The sequence below is a fragment of the Notolabrus celidotus genome, chromosome 24 (genome assembly GCF_009762535.1).
Source record: "Notolabrus celidotus isolate fNotCel1 chromosome 24, fNotCel1.pri, whole genome shotgun sequence".
NCBI lineage: Eukaryota > Metazoa > Chordata > Actinopteri > Labriformes > Labridae > Notolabrus > Notolabrus celidotus.
This window is the reverse complement of record NC_048295.1, coordinates 10662211-10689761: the sequence shown is the minus strand read 5'-3', so window position 1 is coordinate 10689761 and position 27551 is coordinate 10662211. Positions and strand designations below refer to the sequence as shown.

Here is a 27551-nt window from a genome sequence, read left to right as displayed (position 1 = left end):
TGCTTCCTGTTTGTCAGCACATTTTTGTATTGGTTCCTGTTTATGCAGCAAGTATTTTTTTTTCCCCCACCACAGTCGTGTCTGCGGTTGTTTTCTGCACTGCACATCTAAATTAGTTTGTGACGTATTTTGCTGCAACATGTTTGCAGTGCGGTGCATATTTGCATTTGGGAGTATTTCTTCCAATGCACTTGTTTTTTGGGGGTGAATTTGGAGTGTTTGCGGTGCATTTCCACATTTTGCTGTTTTATGTCGCACCCTTTTGAATTCAGACGTGTTTTCCAGTTTCTAGAGTGATTTTTTTTGTCACTTGGCTGCATTGGCTTGTGTTTTCACAGTGTGGTACCTATAAGCCAGCTACAAACTATGTCAACAAACAAACATGAGTCCTTTCCTAGCTTTCTGTTTCTACAGAAATAAACGGGACACTGCTAGCTGATTCATGGCAACACCAGAGTGAGCTTATGTATAATATTGCAACTCTTTATTTCCTGTTTATCAGTTACAACTTCTGTTTATATTCTGTACAGCACTGAAGGCACACAAAAACCAAAAATGTAATGGAACATAAGTATATACAAAATATACAGAATAAATAATTCAATCTAGTTAGGTAGAAAAGCTACAGAGTGTGTGCTTACACGAACCGTTTCAGAGTCGTATGAGTATGAAGGGAGTGGAGAGTATAAATCCTGACAATGTCCCGACAGCAGTCCTTTGTTTGAATATGAGTCGGTTGGCAGGTCGTCCGGTCCGGCGTGAGGAACTTGGAGCTCCTGCTCGCCGTTAACCATTGATGTGCTAATAATCCCCGCCTTTTAGAAAGTCCCGACAGTTCCCGCAGAAGGAGTCCTACTCCTGATGCTGCTTGAATACCTCCAGACATACACATACAGGCACACACACTGAGGGATCACACACATTTGTGGCTCATTTTTACAAACAAACATAACAAACAAACAGAAATTCAGCAGGATTCAGTTGATTGTCATGCACCACCTTATGGCATTTGATTAGTGCAATGCATTTGTACAAGATTACAGTTGTGTGGAATATACTGTACTTTTAAGTGCTGTATGTACTGATTGAGAGGAGAATACACATCCGTACTGTGAGTACCACCGCTTTGTATAAAAATAAATAGAGGTCCTATGACTGCGGCTGTGCAGCGTCTTGGATTGATCGAAAACAACCGACCAGTTGGCGTTTTGCTGACTCTACGGCACAATGAGCATTATGGGTACAGCAATCCAGCTGGCTTATGTTGACAGAGGGTGTAATCAGGTCAGACCCGGAATTACTGGTTAAACAGTAATTCTGGGTCAAGTGGTGATTGGAATTCACCCACTTCTTTCCAAACATCTGCTCTATGCGATCAGGATGCCACACGGGGGGGTTGGGAGGGGCGAGCGCTATGCGGATCAATTCAGACGCCTGCACCGGCCTTCAATCATAACAAGAAAAGCTCTGATTTCAAAGTTAGATCCAAACCAGGTCTGCTCAACAGACTCTTTAGGTTCTATTTGGCCCACGTCTCAGCAGCTACATAACATGGCTGTCAACAGATACAGGTGACAAAGACTAGACCGGTTACATTCTGTGCTACTGTTCAACTGAAAGTGATGTGCCCATGGTATATATTTGTGGAAAAGTACAAGAGGGCGAACAGGACAAGGCACTTGGTTCAGACTGTAATATATGGAGTTATTGTGTAAGCTCAGTTAAATGCAGTTTGATGCTCCAGAACCTCTAAGTAATCAGGCTCAGTATGCAAGTTGGCCTTGAGTTCAAAGTACTCATTCTTAGTTTGCTCAAGCATGACCTTGCGCGGTCTGGAGTACATAATCGTCTCCATTAGCTTCAACTCCTCCTGGTGCCCCGGGACCTGCATGTCCACGGCAGACTGGAGCTGAGGCATATTCTTGCGGAGGTACTCGGTGATCCCGAGCTGCTGCAGCTCCTTCTCCCGCTCCAGAAGGTTCCTGTACAAGGAGTTGGGATTCCCGAGCGTGACGAACTCCGCCGGGCACTCCCCGGCCATGGGTCTGAACTTGGAGCCGGGGTTCCCTGTGAGCGGGGACGTGTTCTCCTTCTCCATGATGCTCCGGCAGAACTGGTGCTTGGCGCTCGGGTCGTCCACGCCGTAATCCAACTCGGCGTCGTGCTCCTTGTGCTGGGAGCAGTACGTGGGGTTGCGGCAGATCTGCACGATCGGGCTGTGCGACCTCTCCTCGTAGAGAGTGGCCGACCCGGTTCTTTGCGTCAGGGTGTGGTGTGTGGTTTTCTGCCCGTACATGCTGTAGTGTAAGTGAATGGGGCTGCTGCTGGCGTTCCCTTGCGGCTGATCCTCTGCTGCTTTTTTCTTCGCCCTGCGCCGACGCCGGTGCACCACAAACACCACCAACCCGGCTGAGCAGAATATAATCATGAGGACAACCATAAGAAGGCTTAGGATGAGCACTGAGAGGGGGACGGTGTCCGTGAGGGAGCTGAATAAACCTTTGTCGAGGCTTTCCGGCCCCAGTGTCGCCGTGATGCTCTCCTCGCCATCTGGAGACATCGGGTAGTACGTCCCCAAACCGGGGCACAACACCTCATGATGCAGGCTCCTCAGTTCAGCCTGGATCACTTTACTGGGGGTGTGGCACAAAATCGAGCCCACCACCGTGTCCTTCCTGAGCTTCTCCACCCATTGTTTGAGGCTGAGCAAGTCACAGCTGCAGTCCCACGGGTTGTCCTCTAAGTAAATCTGCTCCAGCGAGTCCAGTTGATCGAGCACGTTGCTCACCGGCAGATGCATAAGTAGATTTTTCCTCAGGTTTAATTTGGTGAGGGGCACGTTGCGGAAGATCTGGGCCGGGAGCGAGCTGAGCAGGTTGTTGTTTAATGACAACAGCTTCAGGTTTGGCAGGGGATTAAAAGTGCCGGGAGCAATCTCTTTGATAAGATTGTACTCCAGATACAGGAACTCAAGGTTGTGCAGCCCCACAAACATCGTGGAGAACAGCTTCTCAATCCTGTTGCCGTTTAAGTAGAGTTTTTTCAAGCTGCTCAAGCTGAGGAAAGTTTCATTATCGATGTAATCGATTCTGTTATTCGCGAGGTTGAGCAACTCCAGACTATCATACGTGACAAAGTCGTACTTGAAGAGTTTCTGGATCATATTCCCCGTCATGACCAGTTTAGTCGGACTCTGTTGAAGTATTCCGATGTCCGACACCTTCTGAATCCCCCTGTCCTGACAGTGCATCAAAAACCCCGCCACGGGGTGATTGTGACACGAGCAGTGCTCCACACAAGGACTGCCGGGGACGTGAGACGGCGTCGGTACCTTCGCGTCGTCTTTGGCGTTCACCTTGGGGATCTGAGCCACCTTGGACGAGGGGGTCACGACCATATCCAGTGACTTTGACGGCTCCTCCAGGTTGATGTCGGCGTGGGACGGGCATAGAACGTCCCGCTTCACTTTCGCGAGAATAATCCCCTTAAGATGATGCGGCGTCGTGCAGACCACGTCCCCCAAAGCAGACTGGGCCCTCATGTTCTCCATCCAGATCTTTAGATGTAGGATATCACAGTCACAGACCCAGTCATTGTCCTCAAGGAGGAGCTCCATAATCCGCCCGATGTGCTCCAAGAACCCGACGTAAGGCAGCGTCTGGAGCTTGTTGCCGCGTAAGTCCAGGTGTGTGAGGGGCACAAAGCGGAAAATGTTGTTGGGCAGAAACTCGATGGAGTTGTCGTTGAGGATCAGGACCTTGAGGCGGATCAGTTTGTTGAAGGCCCCAGGCTCGATGACCCGGATGAAGTTTGTGTCAGCTTGGAGGAACTCCAAGTTCACCAGGCCTTGGAAGGTGTCCTCTTTCAGAGTGACGAGGAAATTGCTGTTGATGTGGAGCTTTTTCAGCGAGCCCAGGGAGCTAAAGACCCCTGGCTCCAGCTCTTGTATGCTATTACCCCCGATGTGCAGCGAGAGGGCATTCTTAAGCCCTTCCATTTCCTCGGCGCGGAGCTCCACCAAGTCATTTTTGTAGAGGTTCAGGTGGAAGGGCACACCTGCCGGGATTTGGATCTGGGAGATTTTGCTGATGTTCCTCTGCTCGCAGTTCAGATGCAGGATGCCGTCTTTCCCCTCGCAGGAGCACAGGGAGTCACAAGACTCACTAATGGAGGATGAGGCCTCCGAGGGGGGGACGTCTTGGGACTTGGCCGCGGAGAGGAACAAGCCGATGAAAATGATACGGGGCAGCATTTTGCTTTGGGATATCTGCGGAGAGAAAGAAGGAAAAAGAAGGGGGGAGGAGATGAAAATAAGTGGACATGTTTTACAGAGTTTGATGCAAATTTAATGAGCCCTTTAAAACTACAATCATAGTGATCCACATGTCATACAAGATTCATGTGTTACAGTACATGAACTTAGCTGTTGTATGTGTGAAAGTGGAATGTATGGATACATTGTATGCATGATAACATAAAAGTATAATTCTGCAAGAAAAAGCAACATCCCTTCTTTCCTGCTCTCCTTTAATTGTGTGGAGTGGAATAACCCTCCATTAAGTGCTCTCTCCTTTCTGAATGTTTACCCCCAATCCTCTTAATACCACTTAGTGATGTTGTTTCCCGCGTGGACGCGAGGAACCCGAGTTAAATCAAGCGCAGCAGCTAACGAGAATCCTAATAATCCGTATCCAAGAGTCATCAGAGTCTCTAGTCTCTAACTAGACAATGCATTTCCACCAATGAGTAAATACAGCTCACAGGATGAGCCCTGACAGTAGGACAGCATCTCCTCTCCAGTGAGTCACAGTGGGATAATGGTACATTTAAAGACACGGCGCTCTCATTTGACTGATTTTTCTGCCCTTTGTACCCCGGACTCATTCGAACAAAGGGAGCGTGAGTCATAGGAACGCATAAGTCACTCCAGTTCATTTAGAATTCAAGTCCAAGAACAGATTTACAACAACTGGAAATAAAGGATTGTGTCTTGAGTGTTAGACCGATTAATCAGACACTACACCTAGGGCTGGGCGATAATTCTAAAACCATAATGTTTAATAAAATTTGATATACAGTATTTAACCCTCCTGTTACCCTCAAATTACTAACATCTTGTATCATTGGGGTCAATTTGACCCCAGCACTTTAAACCTCAAGAAACTGATTGTTACCTAAGTTTATATGTCTTTGTTGACTACCTAAATAGCCTTTCAATAAAATATATTTCAATCATTAAAAAAAAAGCCTGGGGTCAAATTGACCCCTAGGAACACTGATGCATAATTTTTTTTTTTTTTTACAGGAAATTAGAACATATCATAATTTTGTTTTTTCCCAGTTGTCTTCATTAAATTACGAAAATTCATGAGAAAAAATTATGTTAATCATTAATTTAGAGATTTTAAATATTGAATGGGGTCCAATTGACCCCAAGGATAACAGGCAGGTTAAACCTGTATTTACACCCCCAAGCCACTGGAAAGGGAGGAGGCGCTAATGTGTCTTAAATGCTAGTTCCCACCCAACATTAGACAGGAGAAGTAGACAGCATTGAACAGCCAATCATGTCGCAGGGTGAGAGGTAGGCGGGGCTTAAAGACGCAAAATTTACCAGCTCAAAGCAGAGTCGTTAGTCTGACACTGAGCTGACTTAATACACTTTCAGGAAGTGGGTGAATTGTGCCAATTATCTCATCCTGAGAATCTACAAACTAAAACTTCACTAAAAGACCTGCTTCCTGTTAGCATCGTCCGAAATGATGGATTCAAGAAGCTCATCAGAAACTAAATCCAGCTACAAGCTAACAAACCGTCTTCAACTTTCACTGAGGAGCAAAAATCTGACTTTACATTTGAGTAAAATAATGATTCAATATTTAGCATGGTAACATCTTTTAATATCGCCCAGCTCTATATACACCTACGTTCGTTAATGTAAATGCTGAATTCTGATTGTTTTTTTTGCTGTTCTTGACAGAAGCAGCTGAGGCACAAGACAGTCCTCTGAAAACACACACTTCATTGAAAGATGGATTTATGTTGACTGACAAGGGAAGCGCTTTGGAATGTGATTTTTAACGACGGCGTGCCTCAGCGCCACATCTCAATGCATTACTTTAATTCGACTGAAATCACAACGGATCAAAGGCTAGATCACTCTCAAGGGAGGGGGGGGGAGTGAAGCCATCTTCTCGTGATCAAGGAGACACCCACCACCACTATCAGGCTTCTTCAAAGAGATAAGACACTGGGAAAACACAGCTGTACTTGTTAACGGGCGAGATAAGCATCTGGAGAGCGTCATTCTAACAAGACTAGGCAAGCCCCGGCGTTCAGACGATACTGCCTGTGGAGAGAATAGTTTGTCAGAGCCTCCAACCTCTGACTCATAATCCATCTATAAACAGTCCTCGACCTCTCTTTGACCATAAATCACTTTCTCTCTATTGAGAGTCAATGAAATGTAGGGTGCATTTTCAAAAGCAGGATCTGCTGTTGACTTTCCTCCTAAAGAAGGTGGGATGAATGGGTTTGGAATGTGGATCAGAGTGCCTGGATCTCATGATCCGCAAGTATAGTGCAGGAAATGACGAAATGTCGCCAAAATGTCGTCTGAATAGAGCTGGGCGATATTGAAAAAGATCACGATAAATATCAAGCCGTGTCTGTTTTGAATGCAGTGTTAACTGATGAGTTGGGAAATGTTCTCTACGTGTTTTTTGAGTATTTTTTTGTCCTGGTCCCAATGTTTCCAGCACCAAAATGTTAAATATGCGATATTTCCAATTAGATTACCACTCAAAACGTCTTTAAGCCCCGCCTACATCTCACCCTGCGACATGATTGGTTGTTCAATGCCGTCTTCTTCTATTTACTGTTGTGTGGTAACTAGCGTTTAAGGCTCATTAGTGCCCCCTTTTCCAGTGGTTGGGGGGTGTAATTACAGGTGTATTTAAATAGATTTTTTATCCAACGTTTGATATATATATATCGAGAAAATCATATCGTGCTAATTATCGTTATCAATTTATCGCCCATTTTTCATACCAGTCGATTATTATAATAATTATCATGCACATTAGCGCCCCCTTATTTTCCAGTGGTTGGCAGGTGTAATTACAGGTTTAAATATATCGATTTTTCGCCCAGCCCTACGTCTGCACTCAGTTTTGATAATATTTATATTATTCAAGCCCCATAATGCCGGTTGGATGTTGCACCCAAGCTAACGCGTAGCCACCCACCTTAACACTACGAGGCCCCACTATCCAGGTGTAAACAAGCCCAGAAGACGGATACCATGGGGCCCTCCAAAGCCATAAATATGTCTGCTGTGGACTGAACCCACCTCAGGCATCGTACATGTTTTATGGGTAAGATCCATTTTTCTCCCGCAATATGTGAGCCCCCAAAATCGAAGCACTTTTATGACTTGGTGTAAATGATCATCCATTCTCTTTGCAGTCCGTGGTTTAACGGTAACGGTGTGGTTTGTGTGAATGTGGCACGTGGCTTTTATCCCTCAGCTCTAGCCTCTTTCATCACTCTTACTTCCATCTCCTCCATTCAGTCTCTCTTTGCTCATCTGGAATGATTCACCCAGTCAATGCTTTCTCAAACATCTCAAGCATGCGCCCCAAGGTAACCATAAACTTCCCATCTACAGCAGACCTACAAAGAAGGCCGGGTAATATGGAATTTGAAGGGAGATAAATAAACCTGGACACCCCTTTCACCAAATGTTAGTCTGTAAAAATCATCATTAACATTCCACCGACTAAAATAGTTCACAATCTTAACGCATTAATAATCCATTTTACTCCTCTCTGCAGGGAATCACCACAACATCAGACGGAATACAGCGGAATAATTAGTTGCGTTGTTCGCGCCCCCCAGGGACACCGGGTGCTGTTTGTCGGCCTGCGCGGATAACAACAGACACACAGACTGTGGAAACATCTCTCCCAATAACGAGTACACAAGTCGTTTAAAAAGCCAATAATTGTGCAGGAGCATGAAAGATAATCCTTGTATGGTAAGCAGGGAGTCAAGTCGACTGTAACTACTGTCAGGGATTTTGCATTTTGGAGGGAAGCCTTTCATGTGGTCTTTGTGCCTCTCATAATGAAACTTGGAGCATTAGCTTGACAGTATGAAAACACGTGAACACTTTGATTTGTTATGCATATGCATTTGATCGACTTTGTTGTTGCTGTTATCTCTTGAGAATATCAAGAGGTGGTTGTAGGTAGAGCTGGGCGATATTGAAAAAGATGGTGGGTTTTTTTTTTCACCTTAATGTACAGGCCAGCTGAAGAGATACAGGAAATGAGGGAGAGTGGAGGGTGGGGGATGACATGCAGCAAATGGTCCAGGCTGGAATCAAACCTGCAACCTCTGCAACCTCTACCATAAGGACTGTAGCCTCTGTTTATTGGTGAAAGTGCAAGGCCAATAGCAGCCCAGGCATATGCAATCTTGCCACTGTATGTCACTGGTAAAGGGGTTAGCATAGCAAGCATGTTTTGGGTTTGAACCTGCAAGTTGAATTTTGTGTTGTGGTGAAAACCATCCATATGGAGATATATGCGTCCAATGACAGGAGGCGGGGCTTGAACTAATGTTCTTAAACTGGAAAAGAAGGTGACATAAAGCGGTTAGCTCAGTAGCTTTGGGTTAGAGTAAGGGTTGTTTTTTAAAGTTGTATTTTTGGGCATTTTTGCCTTTTAATGGACAGGACAGCTGAAGAGAGACAGGACATGTGGGGAGTGGAGGGTGGGGGATGACATGCAGCAAATGGTCCAGGCTGGAATCGAACCTGCGACCTCTGCAACCTCTACCATAAGGACTGTAGCCTCTGTTTATTGGTGAAACTGCAAGGGCAATAGCAGCCTAGGCATATGCAATCTTGCCACTGTATGTCACTGGTAAAGCAGGTTTTGGGTTTGAACCTGCAAGTTGAATTTTGTGTTGTGGTGAAAACCATCCATATGGAGATGTATGCGTCCAATGACAGGAGGCGGGGCTTGAATTAATGTTCTTAAACTGGAGAAGAAGGTGACATTAGCTCAGTAGCTTTGGGTTAGAGTTAGGGTTGTTTTTTAAAGTTGTATTTTTGGGCATATTTGCCTTTAATGGACAGGACACCTGAAGAGAGACAGGACATGTGGGGAGTGGAGGGTGGGGGATGACATGCAGTGAATGCTCAAGGCTGGAACCGAACCTGCGGCCTCTGCGACGAGGGCTACAGCCTCTGTATACGGGGCGGGCCCTTAGACCACTAGGCCAACGGCGCCCCGTTAAGCTATGATTGACTTCGCACTCTAATTACCAATCTTTCTTAGGAATAGGAATAAAACCAAAGAAGAAGTCTAATTTCTCAAAGCCTATTACGTATGCATTTTTCAGATGGTTTCAGAAAAAGAATCCAGATCCCTGCGCCTGAGGATATCTCCAGCCATTTCCTTTCATAACTTATCTGTCCTGGCCTGTTCAGAAGCCGGGTGGCGGTCACGGTCCCCGGGGCCCTCACCTCTGCGACCCTGATGCTTCGTAAGACAATGTGAAATGAAACAGACTATTGACAGATGTTATCGCACGCTGCACGATGACACTGCTGGGGGCCAGATACAGAGCGGCATTACCCTCCCTCCTTCTTCGGCATTTCAAACAGACTCCTCTCACTGATCCATTATTTTTTTTTCCTCCCAGGTAATCAATGTTGCATGGAACTCAGCGTGACGGGCACGGGAGATGAAACACTTCTTCCGGGGTGCTGGTCTCTCTTTTCTCTTCGAATTTGAAATGCGCGTCTCTCGCTGCTCAGACAATTCAATTAGAGATGTAGTGAAGCCCTATGAGAACTCCCCTCATGCATGAGTGTGGAGCCAAATCATCATCCCACATCAAATGAGATGAGTTAGAAAAAAAGAAAGGGGAAAGAAAAGCTGGTACTGAGTGGACGAGGGAAGGAAAGCAGAGGGAGGAGGGAGAGGAGAAATCTGTTGGTGGAATATTTATCTCACATTGGGCATTAGCCACTTACAGAAATACAGTCCCAGAAATAGCAAGCGCATATTTTTTGGGGCCAGCTATAAATTGTATTGTTCCAATGTAAGTGCTGCCTTTAATTATATCTCCTGAACATCACAGTGAATAAACCTCCTCTGTTCCTGAAGCTGACATAAGAGACTAGTATTAATAGCACTCCATCGCATGCATCGGTCATAATGATTCGTTCATGTTGGACTTTTCCGACTTTACGAGTGCCTTAGAGGAGTTCCTTAAAGCGGCCCTGAATGGGATATTTGTCAGTTAAATTGGATTTGCCTGACCAGTCAGAGTCCTGCCCCAACACCAAAGTACACAAACCTACATGTGACTGCAAGATGTGCGTCTTTTGAAGTATTTCCAAGGTGCAGCTGCATTCAAACCACAACCAGCTGACTACAGTCTTAGTGGTTTTTAACATGACATCATCATTTCTGGCTGTATTTGAATTGTTTCATTATGGTTACATAGGACTTTGAATGTGCACGAAGATGCAGCTGCAAGTTTTTCAACTAACAAGCTATTTATTATTTTTTTAAATTCTGATTATTATCATTATCATTATCAATATTATTACATTTTTCATATTCTGATTATTATTCATTTTTATTCTGATTATTATTTATTACTATAATTTTTATTATTTCAAATTCTGATTATCATTATTATTATACTATTTTAAAAAATTCTGATTTATCATTCTTTTTTTTAATTTTGATAATTCTTATCTGTATTTTTTTATTCTGATTATTATTATTATTATTTAATTTTGATTACTATTATTTTAAAATTATGATTATTATTATTATTTATTTTAAATTTTAATCATTATTATTATTGTTATTATTTTAATTTGTTAAATTCTGATTATCAGTATTTATTTGTTTTTTTAATTCTAATAATTATTATTTATTTATTTTAATTTCTGATTATTATTTATTTATTTATTTATTAATTATTTAAGAGAGACAGGAAACTTAGGTAGCAGAGAGTGGGGGAAGACATGCAGGAAATAGTTGCGACCAGGAATTGAACCAGCAAGCTCTGCAACGACTACTGTAGCCTCTGTATGTGGGGTGCTTAGACCACTAGGCCACCAGCGCCCCTAACAAGCTCTTTTTTCCCTCCTCCATAGGAAGCTGAGAGGTCAGGCGTTCCTACCAAGCCAGCAGGTCACATAGACGCCGTGTTCGGACAGCAAACATCCTTCTTCTCTACTTTTAATCTCTGTTTACAGGATCTACACAGTCAGCTTTGGAAGCATTCTAGTGTCTGTTTGCTGTCCAAGTACTGTAGATTACATCAATCAAGCATCAGCAGGCTTTGGTGTGTGCAGGGAAAACAGTCTCTACGGTGAGCAAAAGCAGGCAGAATGCACACCGCCATGACATCCTCTCTCTGTATAAAAAATTACAACTTGAGCAACACTTTTTTTATTTGAAGCTGTGTTAAGAGAAGTTTTCCCTAATCAGTTTGGAGTTCCTGCTACCTGAAGTGCATTGAGTGGTGCGTTGTTATTTTGGCAAACTTGAGCTCTGAAGCCACTGAGTGATTGTAATGTCTGCCATCAAACTGACAACTACTTGTAACAGATAAACGGATGCTGAGGTGGGCTGTAGTGGATTTAGAAACAAGCGCTTATGTATATGCCACTTCTTGGCTGCCTGTATACCCTAACCTGTTATAATTCTTTCTTTCTACCAAAGTAAATGTCATTTTTGGAGCCGTCATCATACCTGAAAACTCACCAAACTTGACACACTCATCAGGCCGGGTGTAAAATTTGATATTCTTTTGGTCCCGTGCAAAAAGGCCCAAAAATGGCTCAATAGCGCCCCCGTCATCTCAACAGGGCAGCCCTTCAACACGACCACCACACAACCTACATGCATGATGTTTTTTCCCATATCTATCAGGCCAAGACCTACAAAAAAGATTCCTAATGTCGTGGTGAATTCCCAACAGGAAGTCGGCCATCTCTTTTTGAAATTCTGACACCCAAATTCGCAAGGGTGCTTATTTAGGCGAACTTGCCCTCTGCCTTTTCTCCAAAAAGTCCAAGTATCTGTCTTTAACATGCTTCCCATGATAACGGCTTATATAATGATTTGTCAGAAATGTTCCTTCAGATGATAACTTCATTAAAGTCATAGATCTGGTCAGCCTTGTGGTCAAAAGCAGTACTACAATGTGTACAAAGTATGCTTACAGTTTGAGTCTATGCCTCATTAAGGTCACATTGGTTGTACCTGCAGCACAGTAACGGCTTGTACGCAAGCAGGCAGTGGTTGCAGGTGTGCGAGGGCCCGTTCCTTGGTGCTTGCAGCTTGGGATACTGGAGCAACAGACCCCATCGCTCCTTGTAACTTAGTCCTCAGTATCCTAAAGTATCTTGCTGACTCCACCATCTAACTTCAACAATACCCTCCTTCTGAAAGAGACTGATTCTCCCTGTACGGTTTAAACCCAGAGGTCGTACTGATCATGTGACCTTTACCGGGGAGCATGAAGCCCATGTGCTCTCTTATCCATTGAATTTCACGCACTAAACGGTCACTAATTCTTACCTCCCAGGCATTTGTCATGGGGCCCCATTGGACTGACTCACAACACAGACATAGTATGCGACTCCCGTGGACACAACATAAACCTGGATCAAAGTGCACCAAGTAGCATACACGTTATCCAGTTGACAGTTTAAGACATTATTTTTAGATAATACGAACACGGCTGTAGTCATGTTCTGTCCTCGTCACTGTCAGAGGAAGTAAAGCACGCTGGAGCCACAAATAGCCCATAAGGCAGGAGCCTAATTCCTTTTCTGTAGCGTGAGGCGTCTTGATGCACGAGTATGAGGGGCTTGTTATCCCTAGTGGCACCCGACTGAGCCATTCTCCCAACTCCGTCAAGACTGATAAAAGTCACTCCACATTTCTGTTTCTAAACTTATCCAGTGGGTATCTAGTGGGGAGAGTTTTTCTCAGTTTCATACTTGTTTGAAAAAGCCTCACTGACACCTCAGCTGTTCGCGCTTTACGACCTCAGTCCACCTCATTACGAGGCTACCTGCGGATGTGGTGATTTATGGGTCCTGACAACAGGGTGGTGGAAGGGGTACATTTTAATTCAGGGGTCTGCTGTCAGATCCACATAAATAGAGTTGAATATACTGGTTCATCATCTACATGTCTGAGCGCTAGAATGTAAATACTCATGACAGAGATCAAACACGGTGATGATGGATTAAAAGGAGACAAGAAATTGTTCCTGGACTGGTTTTCATCCAGAGAGTGAGCCTCGGTGTAAATACCAAGTGGGACTTCTGACTTCTGGCTGGTTTTTAACGTGTAAAGGGAGGGTAAGGGAGGGTGCACACTACAAGATAATCTAGCATGTTTGGGCCCAATTCTTGCCTTCTAATGAACCTCAGCAAAGGACCAATACTTTGATAGTTGAGGATGTAAGAAGAGGAGATTTTCTTATGGTGTGAGGTGTGATGGGAGTGCTTTTACCTTCCCCAATCTCCCCCCACTGATTTGAAATTGTAGCGACCAAACATGTTTAATATTCAACGATCAGATATCCTCTCCTGTGGGGGCAGGCTATCACACTCTCTGCGGGCTGTTGGGGAGCAAGCTAACTGAAGGATGGAGCAAAACAAATAGGACATAGTTTGAAGGGCGTCAGAAATTCAGGACCAACTTTGTAGCTAATGAAACATTTTCATTTCATGTCATTAGCACGACTTTAGTTCAAATGTAACCACTGGACTACTTTTGTTTCCTCTATTTATTATCAAATATACATTGTTTTTAATTTTTAAAAATGCATCTTGCGACCCATCAATGGAGGTATTGCGACCCTCTCAGGGGTCCCGACCCTCATATTGGGCACCACTGCTGTAAAACAAACCACAATCGAACAGGCAGGGACAGGAGTTGAAGAGAAATTGCGACCACATTGGAGGTAGTAGTTAGCTTAGCAGCTTGCATTGTTTAACATCCTGTTGTCCGCCAAGCTCTAATTTATCGATATCAACTGATAAGAAAAATTTAGCGTGATAGCATCTTTTTTAACATCGCCCAGCTCTAGTTTATAGATATCAACTGATGTGAAAAATGTAACATCATAACATCTTTTTTAATATCGCCCAGCTCTAGTTTATAGATATCGACTGATGTGAAAAATTTAACATCATAACATCTTTTTTAATATTGCCCAGCTCTAGGTTATAGATATTAACTGATGTGAAAAATTTAACATCATAACATCTTTTTTAATATCGCCCAGCTCTAGTTTATAGATATCGACTGATGTGAAAAATTTAACATCATAACATCTTTTTTAATATTGCCCAGCTCTAGTTTATAGATATTAACTGATGTGAAAAATTTTATGTCATAACATCTTTTTTAATATCGCCCAGCTCTAGTTTATAGATATCGACTGATGTGAAAAATTTAACATCATAACATCTTTTTTAATATTGCCCAGCTCTAGTTTATAGATATTAACTGATGTGAAAAATTTTATGTCATAACATCTTTTTTAATATTGCCCAGCTCTAGTTTATAGATATCAACTGATGTGAAAAATGTAACATCATAACATCTTTTTTAACATCGCCCAGCTCTAGTTTATAGATATCGACTGATGTGAAAAATTCAACGTCATAACATCTTTTTCAATATCGCCCAGCTCTAGTTTGCCGTATCACTTCAGAAGCACAAATCAGACCAGCTGCCCGAGCTTCTGCAGCATCAAACAAATAAACCAACCCCACATCCTCCCCCTGGCGAGGACTTAGGTTGTAGTCCCTCCACCATACTGCTCCACCACGCAGAAACAAAGATCCTCCTGGCCGTGCTGCAGACACAGCCTCAGTGACCGCGGAACCAAGGATCCCGCCCCCGTGCTAGGCTGCCTGCTCTGGGCTGAGTCTTTTGAATCATCCTCAGTGGCCTGTTAAAGCACCGTCAGCTGTGCCCCCCCCCCCCCCCGTCTCGTGCCATGCAGCGGTTCCAACAGCTGGCAGCTGATCATATGGCAAGATGAATGCATGCGGGGACTTCATTCGGGGACTACTTTTGCACATGCAGCCCCCTCATATGTCCAAACATGTGAACCAATACAAAGCAGAGGAATCAATTTTCACACGCTGGAATACCTCGGCCTCCTCTCTTACTGTTCTCAGCTGGTGGGCCTTAATTTCTGAGAGCAAACATATGCATGATAGAACTAATAATAGACCGCATGGAGAAGGGAGGGGGTGGCGGCTCGGCTCCCTTGGCAAGCGCAATTTAGTGGGCTTGCATTTCAAATGGTCTGTTTAACTAATGCGCAGTAATTAGTTCTCCAGAAATGAGCACGCGGATTACACAAGTGCATTGTGGCATCAAGGTACATCTGCAGCGAGCAGATGTATGTTTCTTTGTGCGTTGCTGTCGTCTTGAGAAGGAGCACATTTTATTCAGTGGTGACTAACCAGTGCCCGGCAGGACTGGGGGATGTAGATAACTCCCTTCTGAATACTCGGTCCAGACTCTGCTGTGTCGACACAGACGGGCACATCTCAAGGAGAGCAAACATGTGGAGGGGAAAACGAGTTGTGCTAAGTTGTAAAGCAAGCAAGCAAGTGTTCACCGTGAGTGTCTGCCTGTTCTCAGCTGTTTGAATAGACCGTTTAAAAGCAGCAGCGGTGAAAAAGGCCACAGGGTAACACTAATGACAGTCTTATGATTCACTCCATAAATAGGTGGAGATGTGCCGTCTGATACGCTGCCTTCAGTCTCAACAGAGACACACTATTAGAGGAAGATGGACCTGCTCGCTCAGAGTAAACAGGATGGAGGGCAGAACGTTCTGTGGTGTCCAAATAACAGGAGGTTACAATGTCAGCTTCTGTCTATATTCCTTTATGACTACACCTAGGGCTGGGTGATAATTCAATAAATATCATGAAGCTAACAAACCGTCTTCAACTTTCACTCAGGAGCAAAAATCAGCCTTTAAATTTAAGAGAAATATTGATTTGATATTTAGCAAGGTAATATCTTTTGCAATATCGCCCAGCTCTACTTACACCTGGAGATGTATCCTCTCTTTTGGGGTGTAATTTACCAGTCCCAGAAAAATTTGATGGCTGGTTTGGTTTGTAAATCATTTAAACCCAAAAGTTAAATTGAGTTATGATGTCAGCTTCTGTCTATATTCTTTTATAACTACACCTAGGGCTGGGCGATAATTCAATAAATATCATGACGCTAACAAACCGTCTTCAACTTTCACTCAGGAGCAAAAATCAGCCTTTATATTTAAATGAAATATTGATTTGATATTTAGCAAGGTAATATCTTTTGCAATATCGCCCAGCTCTACTTACACCTGGAGATGTATCCTCTTTTTAGGGGTGTAATTTACCAGTCCCAAAAAAGTTAAATGGCTGGTTTGGTTTGTAAATCATTTAAACCCAAAATTTAAAAGGAGTTATGATGTCAGCTGTCTATATTCTTTTATAACTACACCTAGGGCTGGGCGATAATTCAGTAATTATTGTGATATAAGTTTTCTTAATATAAATATAAAAGATGTTCTACCCGGTTTCTTCAAATTTCAAAAAAATATAAAAAAAAAAAATTGTGATTTTTTTAAAATTTGTAATATCGCCCAGCTCTATCTCTGATATTGTTTTCCTGTATGAGTGAAACAGAAAAACAACATTTGTGGTGATAATGACATTGTGTCATCTTTCTGTTTGTCCAGATTAGCTTACCTTAACCCCTGTAACCCAACTTTTAAAGCACATGTAGCAGAGAATAACTAGCATTGTTAGCATTTGAATTAGAGAAATGTTAAAAATAGTTGCATAAAGGTAATTGTTCCAGAAAGCAGCAACCTCCATCTCTTTGTGTAAAGCAGAACAATACAGAAAAGGTCTATTTTCACTCCAGCTACATAATAAATCCCTATTCCGGCCATCATATCCGTAATCTGTGAATTGTTCTTCCATATAATCTGTAGATTATAAGCTTAAAAGAAGCTCTGCACCAGTCAGACTGTGTTCCTAGCTGCATAAGGAGGTTGTAATTACAAACCTCAGGCACTTACGAGCTTCTGTACGACTACATTCTTCTTCTGACAGATTGGTGCCATGCTTGTAATTCTCGTCTTCCGTGACATCTGTAATTGGCAGATGTGTGGCTGCTTTGAGTTCACTAATTGGACGAAACTACAATGAAGGCATCATCTGTTGATTGATTGAGGCTTTAGCTTTCTGCCAACCCAGCAGAAACCGACCCAGAGTCCCACATAGAGTCCCCTCCTGCTCTCTGGGTGAAGACAAAGCCATAAAAAGACGTTGGATTAGCAGAAAGTCCGGGTCTGTCTGGAACTGTTTGGGAAGCGTGCACTCGCAACTTTTCCCTCTGACAGAAAATCACTACGCTTGGATTGTGTGTACCACCTATTCTGATTCCCTCTCCGCTCTGCCCCCTCTCTATTTATTCACCAGGCGCTTCCATTATTCATCGCCGTGACACTCTGGGATCACTATAAGTCGCTTTATGATGCAGCGCCAGGAGAACAAACTCCACCTGTTTGACACCCTGAGGGAGCAGACTGATGCCTTTAGATTCAAATGGAGTTCTAGTGTCAGCTTATAACTACACCTAGGGCTGGGTGATAATTCCATAATCATCTTGATATCATTTGTCTCAATATAAATAGAACAAATGCTCTGTCTGGTTTCTTCAACTTTCACTCAGGAGCAAAAATCTGCCTTTAAAGTTAAATGAAATAATTTTATATTTATAGTGATAACATTTTTTTCAATATCGCCCAGCTCTACATGAATCCTCTTTTTTGGGGCATAGTTCACAAGTCCCAGAAAAGTTTAACAGTCGTGCAAAATGTTCACTAAAATCCGATCTGAATGATTTGTAAATCATTTAAACCCCAAGTTTAATCAGAAATAACGCAAAAGAGACAAATTTAACATTTTGGTTCACTTATCATGTTTCAAAAAGTTGGGACCAGGACAAAAAGACACTCATTGGGTAGCACTGTGTCAAAAACAGACATGGCTCTGTAGTGGAACTCACTGCATGGGCTACGCAAGATCACTGCGCTTGGATTGTGTGTAGAGCTGGGCGAAATTTTAAATGATGTCATCATGATAAAATATTTCACATCAGTCGATATCAATAACATCATGATAAATATAACACCATTTAATCAATAAGTAGCATCATGATAATTATTGAATTATCGCCCAGCCCTAGGTGTAGCTGTACTAGAAAATAGACGCTGACATCACAACTCCATTTAAATTTAAAGGCATTTTTGCATTATTTCCAATTAAATGTGGGGTTCAATATAATTATCATGATTGAATTATCGCCCAGCTCTACTCTCAGCTCTGCCCCCTCTCCATTATTCATCACTGTGACACTCTAAGTTGCTTTATGATGCAGCGCCAGGAGAACAAAACTCCACCTGTCTGACACCCTGAGGGAGCAGACTGATGCACAGGCCTGGAGGAAATCCAGTGTATGACCGATGGAGGACAGAGGACTCAGATGAGATGCAGTCTGAGTTTTGGAACGTAACAGAAGGACAGTTTAGACTCTCACTTTGATTCAGCACCATTTAGCTGGAGGCATCTTGTTTTTCTGCCCCTACGAGTTTCCCTTTAATAAGATCAGGTACAGTTGCCAAGTTAATTGAGTGTCTGATGACTTAATAACCACCGAGGCTTGCGCTGACCCGCACGGTCCTCCCGAATAAGTCTTTTCAAGACCAATTAAGGAGCAGCACCACAGCGGGCAGCTAAAGGAGCCGGACAGCAGTCTGCAGCTCCTGTTTAAACCTGTTAGGAGAACAAACGCTTCAAAGTCAAAGAGAGAAAGTCTCAACACTCATAATTCCCTTTTTGTTTTAAGGGAGGGGGGACGGATTACCGCCGAACGCCGGATCATATCCGTGCATTTACAGACAACACGGCTCAGAGATGTGTGCATACCACACGTGACGTCGCTGCAACAGAAGGGAGTGTTGCATTTCAAACAAGGGCAGCGAGGTGTTTATTGTTCTCAATAATGTGCTCACTGAGCATTTCATCAGAGCCCGGCCTCTTTCCCCTGAATGTGCCACTTCCCCAACAGCAGCTTTTACAATATTTATAGCCCTGTGCAGCGGGATAGGCGTTCATGACAGGTGCCGAGTCTATATGGGGAGAAGACAAAAAGCAGAAAACTTTCCTCGGTTTAATATAAAAATAAAAAAACCTCAAAGGGCGACAGAGGAGAGGGAAAAAAAGAAATCAATCCGTTGTGTTGAGAATGATTTTAAGCTTAGATTGGGTTCCGGAGCCCTGTGATGATTCTATCCACTCACCACACTGCAATAAAAGACCCACTGCCCTGGAGCAAGCAGCCGCTATACGTCTCCTGACAGAGAGGTTTAGAGCAACTTCGGTGGAAGGAGGCATTTTCTTCCAGGTGCTACAGGAGAGGAGTGACTAAGCACAAGCAGGACAGGAGAGAGCTGGTTTTTAACAACGCAGGATTCCTCGTCACACCTGCTTATTTAGTCCAATTCACCCTCTCTGTGTGACGTACACACAGAGACTCTTCCTCCGAGGTCACCCACCAACAGTTGCGTGCACGACTAACACTCACTCTGCTCGGGGGCTGAAACAGAGACTGGATGCGAGATACTGAGACTTGTTGCGTTTCATTTCAGCCGGACACGGGATCACAGATTAGACCCCTGCACGAATCTTCTTCTTTTCACAGGCTCTATCATGTCCCCCGAGCGCCCTGCAGTGTTCCCAAGCACCAATTATGGCGGCCCCTTGTCCCTTCTTTTTTTTTTTTCTCCCTCCACTCTCTATTGGAAGTGATGTGGCTTGCCCTACAGGGTCGACACCACCACTACACCCACATATCTGCAGAGATCCTGCCAGCGCCCGCGGCCCTCCATCGCAATCCTAGAGAAATGATAATTATGACATCCGCCCACTCGAAAGGCAAGAGATAGTTCAACTCCCTTGCTCCTTGTTCCAGCCCTCCTTTTTTTTTTTATTTGACTGATTCAATATTCTGTGGGCTAGCCGTGCCTCACCGATATATCTGCAGGCTTCTTTTTCTTTCTGTCTTTCTCCTATTTGAAAAGTTTCACCATGCCTTTTCCTAATACTCTTTAAACCGAGGACACATTTCCTGAGGCCGTTTCACACTTTACAGCAACAACTTTCCCTTTATTGCAAGCAGGTTGCTCGGTGCAGCTCCAATCTACACTTCCCTGTGGTTTTGTGTGCCTTTTAAAACTTGCAAGTCGTCTCTTTTGTACACAAACACACCAAAACGACCATTTAGCATCATTTAAATGCAACTTAAGGAGCAAAACTCGCCTTCAATGGTTAGTGTACTTCATAAATCAGGCTTGGGCAGCACATATATTCATATTAAGGGATGCAACGACGTCACACTATTACTCATTAATTCACCCGAGCGAGAAATTGGGACCAAAACTCAATTAAGCAATTGGCGCCATAAAGCTAATTGGACACGTCTAGTCTGCGTTGACTTGAAGTTAAATTGGACTCACCCTTCTTATTAAAGAGAATACAGTCCTGCTGGGTGAATCAGGGTCATTAAAATGGGTTTATGAATGCTACACATAAAGGATGAAGGCCTCATAATGAGTTAGAATGTGACGTACAGGAAGCAGCATAGCCTTGTGAAGAATGTAGGGTCATTTTCCTGAATATGTAAATGCCCAATGGGTCCTGCCAACATCTTTACATTTCATGAATGTATCATTTTTTAAAATTAATTTATTAATTTACTCCAGCTATTTTTTTTTCTATTTATTTACATATGAACTTATTTTATTTGATATTGTCCACAGTCCATATTATTTTTTCTATCATGTTGTTTATTGTTCTATAGTCTTGTCACAGAGGTTGCAGGTTTGATTCCAGCCTGGAACCATTTGCTGCATGTCATCCCCCACCCTCCATCCCCCAAATTTCTTGTCTCTCTTCAGCTGTCCTGTCAATTAAGGGTGGAAAACCACCAAAAACATAACTTAAACAAAGATGGAATACACCTGGGATGCCATTGGCCTCCCAGTTTCCCCATAAACAGAGGATATAGTCCTCGTCACAAAGGTTGCAGAGTTCGCAGGTTCAGTTCCAGCCTTGACCATTTGCTGCATGTCACCCCCCACCCTCCACTCCCCCAAATTTCTCGTAGGCATATTCCATCTTAAAAAAAAAAGATGGAATATGCCTGGCGCTCTATTGGCCTTGCAGTTTCACCAAAAAACAGGAGGCTATAGTCTTGTCATAAGGGTTGCAGAGGCTGAGTGTCATCCCCCACCCTCCACTCCCCCGCGTTTCCTATCTCTCTTCAGCTGCCCTATACATTAAAGGTGAGAATGCCCCAAAAGCACAACTTAAACAAAGATGGCATATGCCTGCCGCACCATTGGCCTCGCAGTTCCACCAATAAGCTCATCGCAGAAGTTAAAGAGGTCGCAGATTTGATTCCAGCATGGAACATTCGCTGCATGTCATCCCCCACCCTCCACTCCCCCAAATGTTCTGTCTCTCTTCAATCATTCTATACATTAAAGGTGAAAACATAACCTAAAAAAAGATGGAATATGCCTTTAAAAGAAGTATCCTCATCTCTGATTGGCTGTGGTGATGTAGTCCTCGTTAAGCACACCTGTGACCACTAACAGACGTATGAATATTCATACGCAACTACTATATTTAGCGATGGTGGAAAGGGTCTCCTTTAAGAGTGAAGAAGGAGAAGAAAAAGGAGGCATGTAAAGGAAAGTTTTTTAGCACCAGGGAGGCAGTGACAGCACAGTCTAAGCTCAGCAGCAATCTCCATTAGCATAAGCCCAGCACAGCCGTGGGATACAGTAACTGCGTGTGGCAACCAGCCAGGTGTGTTGGAGGTAATGGAGGACCCTCTGGACTCTCTCTCTCTCTCTGCTCCCTGTCAAGTCCAAGCACTTTTCTCTCTTTCTTTTCTTTCTTTCTTTTTTACAGCACTTTCCTCCCTCCCTCATAAAGCTCTAGTAATGACAAGCAGCCATGAATTACAGTGACAGGTCAGCTCACTTAGTGCATTCAGAGGAATGCTGTGTTTCTGCAGTGGTGGTCAGATGTGGAGAGGATGCATAGTTGAGCTAGTTGGAACCTGTCCATAATGAACACCTGGGTTCCACGCGTGAAAAACACAGCAGGACCTGATTCATAAGTGTTAAGGCATAAACATAATGTAGTATTTTGCAGTGGACTCACCGACAGAAAGTGGAGAACAGAGGCAGCCTGCTTCAAGTGTCACCAGTCCGACGCATTGAAGAGGGGTTAACCTCCTCAACACTTCCCTCTCTGCTCCCTCCACCTCTCTCCCACTGACACAGCTGACACACGAGCAAACTTCCCCTCTGTCCGTCAGTCCCCACTCATCCCCTCACGACCACACCACAGTCTGTCTTGAGCGTGAAAAAAAAACCCTGGTCCTAATTATTCCGTTCAGCAGCGCGCCGTGAGCTTCCACTCCTCCGGTCCCGGGATGATGAGTGCGTGCGCGCGTCCCTCCTCTCACAGTCTCCCCAAGTGGGTAAATTGTGATGAAGTTGCAGGTGAAAGAAGAAGAAAAAAAAACCCCCCACCAGACTTTAAATGAAAAAGGAGAGATTTGTTCCAGCTGTTCCAGTCCACTCTGAAGGATGTAAGCGCATGCTGCGTCCAGCTCCTGCGCCGCGCCGTGCGCTCCGTGTAGTTAACCAATCTGCGATATATTGGAGTTGCTCGGTAATTTGCATGCAGTAGAGGTGGACTACAGAGACGGGTGGCAGCGTCAAGCCAGATGTGGTGCGCGCGTCTACTTCCGGTTGTGCCTTTCAGAGTAAAAGCATGATGCATGGGGAGGGAATAGTTCCCCTAATGTAAAGATAAAGAGCCTCTTTGTGTTGAATTCATTCTTATAACAGCTTTATTTATTTAATTATTTATTATCTAGTTAAAATTTTAGTCACTTTTATTCTATTTCATACATTTATTAAATTTTTTAAATATAGCATCCTATTTTCTTTTAATAGTTTAATATTTTAGTGTTTTATTATCTTCATAATTTATTTTATTTTGGTGATTTTAATTCCCTGTGTTGAGTTCTAACATCTTATATTACATTTTATTTTTATATTTTATTGTTATTATTATTTTTATTGTTTACCTTAGGATTGTGGGGTGGCTTTGGGGTCAGGGTTGAGGTTGGGATTAGGATTAGGATTATCTTTTTCTTAATTGATTCTATTGTAAATTGTTTTTATGTGCAGCACTTTGTGTTACAATGTCACTGCATGTAAAGGCTTTATAAATACAATCTGATTAAGTCTGATAAGCAAACACTATACAAGCAAGTCTATATCTCACTGTTATAGTCGTATGAGCCTCTGTTGTCTCTGTTTGGCAGATTTTAAACAAAATTATTTTATTTTGAAGGTATTATTACGGGACTTCCGGTATTTTGCTGTTTATTTTAGGTGTTATTTTACACAGCTGGGAAAGGTCTATAGCATTTATACAGAGCTCCTCCTCTCAGAGCTTCTTACAATACTGGAAAGGAAAAAAAAAAACTTGCATTGATGGGCTTTAAATAGCCTGGCTGCAGCACCAAGCATAGAGGATGGAGTTAATGCTAAATAAAAAAGGCTGTGCATCCAAAACTCAGCTTTAAAAATCCAACCGGCCAATGAATAGGCTTGTACAGGATAGATAACACACCAGGATGAGTCTGTGAGTAAAGGGAGGAAGGAAGGAGATGTAGTTGAAGGCTAGAAAGTTCAGTATCTGCAGCAGAGTGCACAGTGGGGTTCATGCTTTCTCCATGTCCTTGAACGAGACACCGATGTGGGACCAGTTCCAGCAGAGTTGTAGCTCACCCTGACCTCTGATCTCCCTGGAGTGCAAAAACCTGATGAAGCATGCTATCATTATTCCAGCTCATGACTCGTCTGCGTCCGAACCCCGGGTGTGATCCTCCACAGCAGCTCACTGCTGTAGTGTAACGCGTCTGCAAAGCAGGTCTGTCACAGGATTAGTGTACATTTAACTCCCATCTGGAACATCATAGCACGGTGCAAGTCTCTGCTTGACCTCGCTTCTTACCCAACTCCAGATAAGGCTTCTCAGAGGAGGAGTGAATGCGAGTGAAGAGTACAACCTTGTGAACCCACTTCAGGGGGCTTGAAAAGAAACGTCCTCTTTTATTTACACAACCTTAAAAACATGGAGAAGTATGCCATGCACACACATTCACACGTTCAGACGGAGATAGATCAATATGTATGCGCCTCACTTTCTTGGCAGTGATGCCCGAGAGAGCTGGTCCAAGCCTGATCCAGCTCTAACTCTAAGCTGTATCAAAAAGGAAAGTTTGAAGCCTACTCTTAAAAGTAGGACCCTGAGTGTTAGATGATTCCAAAGGAGAGGGGCCTGATAACTGAATCTACCTCCCATACTACTTTTAGAGACTTTATCACATATACAAATACAATATAGAGATAAAGTGCTCTTTTTTTTGTAGTTCTTTGAAGTCTAGACTGGCTGTTTGTAGTTTTCATCTCAATAAGGACGGTTAATATTTAATAATTCATCTCTGTTTTCAATGCGTCAGTGCTTTGATCACAGAGGGAGGTGTGTTTTGTCTACATCAAGTCCACATGCTGACGTGACTCATGCAAGGCTTCATACAAAACGGTCTTCAGTGGAATAGATAGGGTCTGTCACATTTCAAAGGAAGTTGGTGACAGCATTGATACACTCAGGGAATTGTGCATTCCAAAATAAAAGTGTTGATTAAAACGGATAATTATGGTTTGCAAATAATCTGAAACCCAAGTTCCAAAGTCATATTCCTAAGGGTCAAGAGTTTGTGGTTTTGATCATCTATTGTACAAAATATCATGGATTCAGAGAATCTTTGCACAAAGGGGATCAGGCTGAAACAAATGCATGAGACATGCATGACTCTGTAGTGGAACTCACCACATGACCTCAAAATTACATCCATTATATATATTGTTTTTTAAAATTTTCAACAGTGTCCACACTACATTTTTCAATCACGTGTTTTGGAATATAACAAACAGTAACATCTCTGTTAGGATTCCACAAACAGCAGATTTAAAATGTTAAATGTCACCAAAAAAAACAACAACTCAACTTCTTGCTTAAAATAGTCTTATTTATACTTTAACTCTCTCCTGATTAGATTTATAAATTACATTAAAGGGCACTTGGGTCAGACGGAGTAATTTGATTGGACAAGAGGCTTTAACACTGATGTATTGTGTTACAATGCTGGGGCTTTTGACTACATCAAGAATATTAAAAGAACACAAGATGAGAAATAAAATACTAAAAATACTCAAATATAGAAATATAAGATTATTTAATTTCAAAATATAAAGTGTGAAATATTAAAATAGAAGAAACTAAAAATATTTAATATAAAAATATTAATATGGAAATATACAGACAAACAAAATCTAAAAATATTAAATATAAGAAATAGATAAAAAATATTGAAATGTAAATATGAGATATAAAAATGTAAGAAACTAAAAATATGTACTATAAAAATATTAATATGGAAAAATATAGAACAGACAAACATAAAACCAAAAAATATAAAATATAAGAAATAGATAAAAAATATTAAATTCCAAATATGAGATATAAAAATATAAGAAACTAAAAATATGTAATATAAAAATATTAATATGGAAAAATATAGAACAGACAAACATAAAACCAAAAAATCAAAAATATAAGAAATAGATAAAAAATTCCAAATATGAGATATAAAAATATAAGAAACTAAAAATATACAAATATAAAAAATATAAAATATAAAGCCTAAATCCTGCCGATGATACTGCCTTAAAAATCATACAAATGAATGCACATCATGCAGCTGTGTAAAAGTGAAGCCAAAACTGCAGTTCCTCCAATTGCCACTAGAGGGTGGCTGTAAAAGCTGTGAACACCCATGTTTGAATTTAAATTTTACAACCTGGTTTCAAAAATAGCTTCACTGGCTCGGTGTTGCAGCAACATGTAGGCAGGTAAAATACGAGAAACACCTGCATCTGCAAAATTGAATCAGATAATATTCCTGCTCTCTTTCTGTTGCAAGAAAATCTCCTCCAGGAGCCTCTCAGGTGGTGCCGAGCTCCCTCTGTGACAACCCGCCTCCATTTTTAGACGTGTCATGCTGTTGAAGAGTGTCTTTTTTATCCGATTATACAATCTTGCTGTGCTTGCAGAAGCTCTCAATCAGCTTCATATTGACAGCAATTAGTCTGAAAGTCGTCAGAGTGGAGTGTCAACACTGCTGCTGAGTTTATCCTATTTATGAGCGCTGTTTTTAAAGAGGGATTTTTGTTTCATGTTTGTTTCCCACCCTGGGATTCCTGAGATTTCCCTGCTGTACTTAAGGCTGTAAGATACTGATCCAAGCACTCCAGGCTTGGGTTTGACATTTTGTGTACTGAACGGCATCATTAAAACTAAAAGTAGGGTGACACTCACAAAGGAACTGTCTCTTTGGCAACTGTTCAAACATATCCGTCCTATTTTCAACATAATCATCATACTTAACCGCATCAAAAATGGCTCAGCTGCAACCTCAGTGTGACGTCTGAGCTTTCTTCCACTGCTCCGGCACTAATGAGAGTCAGTTACAGCTATATATCGAAGGGGACACTCGGTGCATTGTAACTGCATGATTAACCTGCCTCCTACTCGACCAAGGAAGCAGCATACAGAATTTAACAAAGAAAGAGCCTTGAGGTATTTAAGAGCAAGTCAGCAAGACATCAGCTGATTGTCCTCTGTGGTTGAGCGCTTGGGATGCATGCTTTATATGAAGGAAGTTCAATTTGCAACCAGTTTCTGTTATTTTAATATTTAATATTTAAATATGTTAAATGTTTATTCCGGTATACCTTTAAATTTTTATATTTGTATATTTGTATATTTTAGTTTTATCACATTTTATATATCAATATTATAATATTTAATATTTTTAGTTGTATCATATTTTAATATTTCATTTTTTTGTGTTTTATATTTTTAAATGTTCATCTATTTTGTTCTATTTTTATATATTGTTATTTTATATTTGTAGTTTCTTATGTTTTAATATTTCATATTTGTATACTTTTATTTGGATTTTTAATATACTTCATATTTTTAGTTTCTATAAGTATACAAATTATAATAAAAAAAAAAAATATATATATATATATACAAATATTTCATATTTCTTTTTCCATATTTTTATATTTTTATATTTTAGTTTTATCATATTTTTATATATCAATATTATAATATTTAATATTTTTAGTTGTATCATATTTTAATATTTCATTTTTTTGTGTTTTACATTTTTTAATGTTCATCT

General features: G+C 42.0%; 1 protein-coding gene and 1 long non-coding RNA gene across 5 annotated transcripts in view; one reads left to right on the top strand and one right to left on the bottom strand.

Moving 5' to 3' along the window:
• Positions 1-27551, top strand: part of LOC117808053 — a 97866-nt gene that overhangs the window by 24959 nt on the left and 45356 nt on the right. The window contains exons 3-5 of one of the 3 annotated variants that reach the window (XR_004630117.1): positions 7670-7744; positions 7836-8038; positions 11189-11891. The exons of 1 other annotated variant lie outside the window; for it this stretch is intronic. This is a non-coding gene — a long non-coding RNA (uncharacterized LOC117808053). Of the gene's footprint in view, positions 1-7669; positions 7745-7835; positions 8039-11188; positions 11892-27551 lie in introns of those variants that run through there. One more of the 3 variants, XR_004630118.1, reaches the window with a different exon arrangement.
• Positions 497-22495, bottom strand: slitrk6 (SLIT and NTRK-like family, member 6). Of its 2 annotated transcripts, none has more exons than XM_034677488.1 (2): positions 22379-22495; positions 497-4267 (listed from the first exon to the last, which is right to left on the bottom strand). In XM_034677488.1, the coding sequence occupies exon 2, from the start codon at positions 4250-4252 to the stop codon at positions 1718-1720; it is 2535 nt and encodes an 844-aa protein (XP_034533379.1). In that variant the 5' UTR covers positions 4253-4267; positions 22379-22495; the 3' UTR covers positions 497-1717. The 2 variants fall into 2 exon arrangements, with proteins under 2 accessions (XP_034533379.1, XP_034533380.1); XM_034677489.1 differs by lacking the exon at positions 22379-22495 and adding an exon at positions 9492-9511 and having other exon boundaries at positions 497-4271.